The sequence below is a fragment of the Lactuca serriola genome, chromosome 2 (genome assembly GCF_051521515.1).
Source record: "Lactuca serriola cultivar US96UC23 chromosome 2, Lser_US96UC23_V15, whole genome shotgun sequence".
Taxonomy (NCBI): domain Eukaryota; kingdom Viridiplantae; phylum Streptophyta; class Magnoliopsida; order Asterales; family Asteraceae; genus Lactuca; species Lactuca serriola.
The window spans coordinates 203,193,376-203,202,446 of record NC_136409.1 but is presented as its reverse complement, the minus strand read 5'-3'; the positions used below and the strand labels follow the sequence as shown (position 1 = coordinate 203,202,446).

General features: G+C 38.9%; 1 protein-coding gene across 1 annotated transcript; it reads right to left on the bottom strand.

Annotated features, from left to right (window-relative positions):
• Nucleotides 1-634: 634 nt before the first annotated feature.
• LOC145088193 (ABC transporter B family member 1) lies at nucleotides 635-7,129 on the bottom strand. Its single transcript, XM_079026439.1, has 10 exons — nucleotides 6,609-7,129; nucleotides 6,458-6,512; nucleotides 6,168-6,343; nucleotides 5,856-6,056; nucleotides 4,957-5,216; nucleotides 4,559-4,875; nucleotides 4,182-4,405; nucleotides 2,984-3,357; nucleotides 2,182-2,896; nucleotides 635-2,098 (listed from the first exon to the last, which is right to left on the bottom strand). Exons 1-10 carry the CDS (start codon nucleotides 7,053-7,055, stop codon nucleotides 818-820), a joined length of 4,050 nt encoding a protein of 1,349 aa, XP_078882565.1. The 5' UTR covers nucleotides 7,056-7,129; the 3' UTR covers nucleotides 635-817.
• Nucleotides 7,130-9,071: the final 1,942 nt, after the last annotated feature.

Genomic DNA, 9,071 nt, shown 5'->3' with positions numbered 1-9,071 from the left:
TTTTGCATGAATGAAACATAAACTTTTCTTCAAGTATAAGCTGACTTTCTTTAGTTTTGGAAACACACTTTCGGATGCAAAGCCATGACTGGTTATTGCAATCCGTCTTCTAGTTTCTTTCTATCCCGGTATCAGTAGTAGCATTGTAGCCAGAGGACGAATATAAATGCATGATTGTGGATTAAGCGGAGATCAATAAAGAAGAGTGTCTCTGGTGTGTGGAATGGAAGCAATTTTGGGATCTCTCTCTCTCTCTCAAATACATTTAAATGAGGGACATAACTGGCAATACATTAATTTCTAGCTAAAGGATAAAAAACTACAATGAAAAAATCAACTCCCTTATCTAAATACCAATCCGTTGAGACATTAAAAATCCTCCAAAATAAGTATCTTCGAGAGATCAAATCCATCCATTGAAGTAAAAGATACAATCTTTGTTCTTTTATTATATTTTCAGAGGTAATCGTGTTGACAACATTAACTTTTCATCATAAATAAATAGGATCATCATTTTAGGTTGGAAACGCACAATCTCACCCTTTATGTAATTAAAAAAACACGAAATTGTACATAATTTTTTTAACAGCCATATTTCAATAAAAACATCCACGTGCACAATGGAACTATATCGGATACAAATGCCAATTACATCACTATTGATATTAATATTACTAAGCACAAAATGGTACACAAATACTATCACTATTGATATTAATATTACTATACCATATGATATTTAAAAAAAAAAAAAAAAAAAAAAACAATATTCAAAAATCAAGATGTCGTATGATTAAAATGTGACAATCTTAACTGACTACCCTTCTAGCCGTTTAGAACCCGATCCCGACCCCGACCCCACTGAAACCATATCCACCACTTCCCCATGTGAGAATCTCTGCAACTGTATCATTTTAGCGTAACACCCATCCGGGTAATTCTTCAACAGATGCGAATGCGACCCTTGTTCCCCCACTTTCCCATCATCAATAACAGCAATCACATGAGCATTTCTTATAGTCGATAATCGATGTGCCACCACAATCGTTGTCTTCCCTGAACAAATCCGCTCAAGAGCCTCTTGAATACACTTCTCAGACTCCATATCAAGCGCACTCGTGGCCTCATCCAGCAACATCACCTCCGCTTTCCTCAAAAACGCCCTAGCAATCGCAACCCTCTGTTTCTGCCCTCCCGATAACTGCACCCCTCTTTCCCCCACAAACGTTTTGTAACCATCGGGTAAAGAAGAGATGAATTTGTGGGCATTCGCGTGGGTGGCAGCCTCGATAATCTCGGATTCAGTTGCTGATTCGTGCCCATACGCGATGTTTTCATAGATCGTGGTGGCGAATAGACACGGTTCTTGTGGGACCACGGCCATGTGGCGTCGTATTGATTTTAAGTTATATTTTCTTATATCTTTTCCATCTATCATAACCCGTCCCGAAGACGGTTCGTAGAATCTTTGTATGAGTGAAATTACCGAGCTCTTTCCACAACCACTCGGGCCCACTAGTGCCAGAGTCTTGCCAGCCCGAGCTCGAAGACAGATATCCCGGAATACCGGGATATCTGGGCGAGACGGGTAAGAGAAGTCGACATGTTTGAGTTCGACTTCTCCCCGGAGACGATCCGGGACCGGGATCGAGTCTATCTCATCGGGCTCGATCTCGGTTTTTCGGTCCAGAAGATCGAAAACTGACTTCATGGCCCGACCACCTTTGATGAAATCAGGAGCTAGGGTTAGGGTTTCGGCTGCACCGTTGGCTGAGACCATGAGAACCATGAACACGCGGATCGTTTTTGAGAAATCAGAGATCCCGTGTTTCACGAGCCATGATGCGTACCAGAGACCGATCGCGTAAGAAGCATAGAGTAAAAATTGAGCCACCCCGAACCCACTGCCGGCTATCTGACCCTTCCAGAAGCATCTATGAAGTGGCTTCTGGAGACTTATTGTAAACAGATTGACGATTTTAGCCTCGGAGTTGAACGCAGCCACTGTTCTCATGTTAGCCACCGCTTCCCCGGCTAACTGTGTTGCCTTCGCGTGTGCACCTTCTAAGTCGCCGGAAAATCCTTGCATGAACATTTTCTGTTTACAAAAAAGGAAACGTAAGCATGAAAAATTCAACCTGCCGGAAAATTAAAAACATTAGTGCCCAATAGCACACAGACCTGCAAAACGGTGGCAGCCACCACCACGGGAAAAACAGCAACAAGAACAAGAGCGAGCCGCCACTGGAGAACAAAACCAGCGGTGCAGGCCACCAACATGAGGGCGGAGTTCTGCATAATGACTGAAATCCGGTCACCAATAGCTGACCGGACATTATTAGCATCTAGAGACAACCTGGCCGCGATTCTTGAGCTCTCGTTCTCCTCTTGATCAAACCACGCCATTTCATTCTTCAAAACTGCAGCCAGCATCTTCTCTCTGACTCGTTTAGTCAAATTTTCACCAACCACATCCCAGAAAAAATGTTGTAAAGTGTTGAAGATGAGTGCAGCTGATGACACCCCGATTAGAAGATAACAATATTTCCCGATTTCTTTAACCATATATTCATGATCGGGATTGTAGTATACACTCAGGACTGCACTTAGAACGTAAGCAAAAAAGGCACTGAGGGACCCACAGATCACGGACCCAACCGACCCGATTAAAGCGTATGTCCATTCGGGTGAGTTCATTTTCGCTAGCCGCCAAAAGGAACTTGCTTGTTCCTTAAATGGAAGCTTCTCGTGACGATAACTAGGGTATCCACCTTCGATTGATAGACTAAAATCGGAGGTTGAGAAATCCGACAGCCGCCGGGAGTACGGGGATCGCCCGTATGATGAGTTGCGGGTGATTATTGGTGAACTCACTGAGTTCCTTGCACTCGAAGGCCTAAAAACACAGAGAAAGAACAAGAAGTAAATAAAACAAAATCGCAAAAGGTGATGTACACTTTGACGTTTAAAGTCAAACTTCTACCTGGCGCTACTCTTTCTTGCATTATTCATGGCGGTTTCATGGGCGATTTCTTGCATCTTAATTAGTTTAGCATATGCACCATTTTCGCCCTTTGCAAAAAGCTCATCATGAGTTCCCATTTCCAAAACACCACCTTGCTGCAAAACCACCACCACATCCGCCTTTCGTATGGTGGAGAGACGGTGGGCAATTACCAGAGTTGTCCTTCCGATCATAAACCGGTCCAAAGCTTCTTGAACTAACTTTTCCGATTCAGAATCCAAAGCACTCGTTGCCTCATCCAAAAGCAGGATCGCCGGATTCTTTAACATTGCCCTCGCTATCGCTATTCTCTGTTTCTGTCCACCGGATAACTGTAAACCTCTTTCCCCAACCTGCAGATTTATTTTTTTCTAAAATGAGTAAATTGCATAAACGGTCCCTGTGATTTGTAATTCATTCTTATTTAGGTCAAAAAATATATTTTGTTAAATTTGGTTCTTATTTCAAGGTTTTGTAATGATTTTTGTCATAGAGACCAACACCATCTCTTTTTCTTTTTACCATAATTTCAGGATTTAATCGAAGTAATAAAAATTAGTACTTTGACCAATACCCCACATCTTTTTCTTTTCTTTTCTTTTCTTGTATATTTAATCATCTAATCTTGCATTATTTCCTTCATTTTTGATGGTCAAAGGGTTCCCTTAACATGCTCCTGGTCAAACTAAATCTCTGATCTTGTTCTTAATTATGGTTTACTTTAACTTTATGGATTATTTTGATGTTGACTTTTTGGTCAACCTCTCAATTCTTGGTAGCAATGGATCTTGCACATGCACTATTGACTCAAGAAGCATGTTGTACCACATTTCATTAATGGATGTCCTTATAGAAAGCTTCACTTCACCTCCCCCATAGTTTTGACTTTTTTGAACCAAAAAGTAGGATCTTTTCTTGACCAAATGGGCCATTCAATTAGTTTTGTAAAATGTAATAATGTAGCAAACCAAAAAGTAACCAACTTTCTCAAAAGAAACCCACTCCCCCTTCCCATTCATCATTTTTTTTCACCTTCTAGTGTAAGTGACAATATTTTACCCCAAACACACTCTTCCCAAGTGAGGCCCACATGTAACAATTACATCAACAAAAAGCCAAACATATGGATCCCACTCAAAATCACCAAAATACCCTTATGCAAAAAAGATCCACTCACCTGAGTATCATAGGCATCGGGTAATTTGATAATGAAAGAATGAGCATTGGAAACACGGGCAGCTTCCTCAATCTCAACCATGGATGCATCGGGTCGACCCAAAAGTATGTTTTCTTGAATGGTTGTAGCAAATAATGCTGGTTCTTGACTAACTAATCCAATTTGTTGCCTTAACCATTTCAATTTAAGTCCTTTAATGTCATGCCCATCAAGCAATACTTGTCCTGTAAAAAGTAAACACAAAATAAAGTCCTACAACCATTAAGGGCAAACAGAATTGTCAGAGACCAAACATGGTGTTGTACAGTATGCAATAGGAAGTTGTACGTAAAGGTATGTTGGTTGGACTGAGTTAATGAAGAGTCGCTATCGTTTACCTGAAGTGGGATCATAAAACCTTTCAATGAGGGAAACCACCGTGCTTTTTCCAGAGCCACTGCTTCCGACCAAAGCAATAGTTTTCCCAGCAGGAACACTTAAACTAAAATTATTTAAAATTTTTACATCTGGCCTTGAAGGGTATGAAAAGTCGACATTTTTAAGTTCCACAAGCCCTGAAACAGAGTCTAACTCCAAACCCGATTCAGAATTTCGGTCAACGCTCGGTTTGTGGTCAATTATTCGAAAGATTTTTGCTGCAGCTACTCGGGCTTTTGCAAATGCAGACATACTTGGAGCAGATTGGCCTAAAGCACTGTAATTTTTTTAAAATTGATTAGAGAAAGGGTAATGTTTTAGGATAATTGTGTGAATTTACACTAAACAGAGGACTTACAGTCCACCAATCATGACGGAGAACATGGTGGCAATGGCGAGACCTCCATTGGTGTGATGGTGTCGAACAAGATAACCTCCATACCATAGAAGAAGTGCGTAGCAACAAAAGACAGTGAAATACGTTGCACCTAATCCGAATCCTTTAGAAAACCCACTTTTGTATCCGAGTCTTTGTGAGATTTTTAATGCTGCTGAATAGGCTTGTAATGCTCTTGATTCACCCACATATGCCAAAACAGTCCGAATTTGTACGATGGTCTGCATATTTGGATAAATTAAGAAATACCCAGATGGTAAAACACGGTTTCTTTTATTACACACAATAATTACATGACTTTAGCTGCAGTCCATCAGCACCCATATGGAAAACAGATGGAGAAAATTAACTTTTACTTAAATTCAGCTCAAAATCAGGAACACCCAGATAGGAAAGGAGAGGAAATCTTTTTCTTGATTTAGCTCATGTTCACGACAAGTAAAGATAGAAACACAAGAAACAAAAAAGTTATATCTTTCCCCTTGAATTCACCTCGAAATCAGCAATACCCATGTAGGAAAACAACAAGAAGAAGAAAATTTTGTTTGCTTGATTTAGCACAAGTTCATGAAAACCCAGATAGAAAAACAAATAAAGTTTTAAACTTTTTTTTTTCTTGAATTTAGTTCAAACTATCAACATCCAGATAGAAAAAGAAAGAGGAAAACTTGGTGTTTTCTTGATGTCTTGGATTTCATAAAAGATTCTGTCATCCACCCAGATGACAAAAACATTTTACATTAAAATATGTTAATTAAGCATTACCGAGACGATGAACAGTGAAAATTTTGCTATTGGCCTAAAAACCTAAGCTAAAAGGGGGAAAAGATTGAATAAAAATTAAGAAAATGGTGATTCACCTGTTCAGCAATATTTCCAGCTTGTGAAAGAGCTTCATGGCTTTTAGAAGAGAGTTTAGCCAATGTGGTGGCGTGAATACCTCCGATTACTGCAATAAGAGGCACTACAGCTAGTGTTACAAGCGCCAATTGCCAAACTGCTGTGAATCCCACCACAAAACCAGACACAAATGTCGCCATATAGTGTATAAAATTCCCCAGCTGCCATACAAACACAACACCAAAACACACAGTTACTTTAAAAAACAAATGAATCCCAAAAAGAACTTGAGAAAACGATAGTAAGACTTGTGTTTTTGTTTGTTTGTTTACCTTCTCACTAATGGCATCTTGAACCATAACAGCATCGGTGTTGATAGCAAAGACAACATCTGAAGTTCGGACTTCTGTGTCGAAGAACTGGATGTCTTGACTAAGTGCAGCTTCTAAGTATTTGATCCTCATTTTCGTCGATTGTCGCTCTCCTGTCCACATCCAACATGATATCTCTGCAAAAATTAAAACACCCATGTCAATTTCTTTTTATTCCTTTTCAAGAATCTTTAAGAAAGAAACACTAAATTTCAGAGTTGAAGAGATGAAGTAGAATATAGATTACAGACCTGCCCATGAAGATGCCCAAATTGCAGCTCCAACCACAAGAAAGTAGAATGCGTACTGGATAACAAAACCCATCAAGAAAAGAGAAGAAGTTGAATAAAAGAATGAAATCTTTGTGAAAAAAACGATTCGGGAAAAGAAGAAAGGTGTTACCTTTAAGACTTCTTGAGACATTTTATCGATGTTATTGGCATTGGACCCAAATGAATTGACAAGATCAGCAAAGAATCTGAGAAAAATAGGCAAAGAACAGCCATGAACGAAAGCACCAACTGTTCCAATACCCATCAATACATAATCCAATCCATCTGCAAATCTAAACAGCTCTCCGAACCCAACTGTTGGATCACTGACGCTTTTCTCCTTCTTCTTCTCTTTGTCTCCATCATTTTTACTATTTTGCCCCTCGGTTTCCATTTCTAATCTTCTTCTCTGTAGGCTATTTTGAGCTTCTTTGTCTTCTTCACTGAGTGGGTCTAAGTTGGGATTTGGATTTGGGATTGGTGGGTTTTCAGATACAAGTTCAAGACCTTGCATTTCAGACCATCTCCACTGCTCTATGTCTCTCTTTATCTCCTCTTGGGATTCTTGTGATGGCATTTTTTTTTTATTTTACAATTCTCTCTCTCCTCTCTCCTCTCTCCTCACTCCTCTCTCCTCTCTCTATGCATAGAATTAATGACTTTGGAGTCCAGTTTTATTATCTTTTTATTCCCTAATTTAATTTTTTCTTTTTTCGTAATACCAAACGAACCTTTGCAAAGTGTGCGAATGCCAGGAGGGACACGAGGGAGTGGTTAACGTAAATAGCCTCTATTAGATAATCCATTTTTTTTTATAAAGTGTAACATAATAAAAATCGTAAAATCCACGTCAGCCACTTGGTTCCTTACTTATTAGGCTGGAGGGATGGTGCTATTGAAATCGCATTCTCTTCGTTGCCACGTAAGCACTACGTCATTTTTATCACAAAAGTATGGTTCCTTGCCACACCTAAAGAGTGGTGCCACACTTTATTTTTAAAAAATAAATAAATAAAAACTTTAATTTTTCTCCACCCAATCATAAGCCGCGGCCATTTTCTGCCGCACTGCGGTTTAAACCGCACCAAACCGCACCCAGGGGGCGGTGTTCGCTGCTTATGTGGTGAAACCGCACTCCCTGAAACCGCACCACACCCTCCGGCATTAGAGCATCCACAATGTATGATTCAATAAAAGAGTTGAATGAGGTGACATTTAATGGATTAAACTCTATCATTATGGGATTTCATGTTGGCATTCAATGGCCATTGAGCTCTTCGGTTGAAAAAAATGAAACCTTTTAACTATTAAATATATTTTTTATCGAACTCTATAAATGTATTGTAGTCAAAATTAATTTAGAGTTGTATAGTAAGTAGAATGATTATGTGTCCATCCATTAAACTCTAATAAGTTTGATGCATTATGGATGTTCTTACTACCGGCAATGTAATGATTTTTTTTTGAATAAAATACAAAGATTAAAATGGTCGTAGATATACAATACTATAACTGTTTAGTAATATGTTTACATAAAAGATTTTAATTGGAGAAATTTCGTCAAATAACCATAAATTGTGTGTAGGGGGGGTGGGGGGGGGGGGGGGGTTAACAATTTGACCACAAAAATCAAGGTTTTGTAGAATGACCACAAGATCACCAGATGGTGCTCTGCGGATCAATTAAGAGGGGGGTAACAATTTAACCACGAAAATCAAGGTTTTGTAGAATGATCATAAGATCCGCAGATGGTGCTCTGCGGATCAATTAAAGCTTCTGAGGATCTATGCACACCTCTATGGAAATGAGGTGTCATCGTTTTTTTTTTGGGATTTTAAGGATCCGCAGAGGCATCTTTGCAGATCCTCGAAAGGTTCTGAGGATCGGTCAAATACCCCTACATTGCGAAAACAACCACATACATCATACCTTGTTGCGGAAAGACGAAGGAGACAAGTCGAATGCACTTAATCGATCATTCCAATGTGTAACATCCATCACTTGAGGTATTTATTTTAAAATACTTATTATTTTTGTTGGACTATGAATTGGATAATTGGATTATTGAGTTGGACTTTAGCAAAGTGTCACACCCCCGAACCAGACGGCAGAAACGTCTGAGGGCTCGCGTGACTAAAATTGAATATCATCACAATGAATATACATGAAACATAACATAAACTTCACCATGAATTAATACATTACAACTGACATTGTTCACATCAAGTACATTGTTTAAACATTACATTTCCATAACATAAATTGTTTGAAAGTTTTCAAAGCATAACACCCAAACGTACTTGGTATTACTCTTCAGCTTACCTGTTACCTAAGAATACAAGTTATTTTGAAAACATCAACATATGGAATGTTGGTGAGTTCATAAGCAAAGTTGTTATGAAAATGTTTTGTGTAGTTTATAAAACCTAGAAAATCTGATATTTTCTGAAAAGACAATTGTTTATACCAAAGTGTGAAGATCCATAGGTTTATACATGAATGATTTCAAAGCGTGTATAAATGAGAAGTTTTGCATTATAGTTATTGAAAAGTACAAGTGAATGGTGTTGATTTCCTCGAAAAACCCGATGTT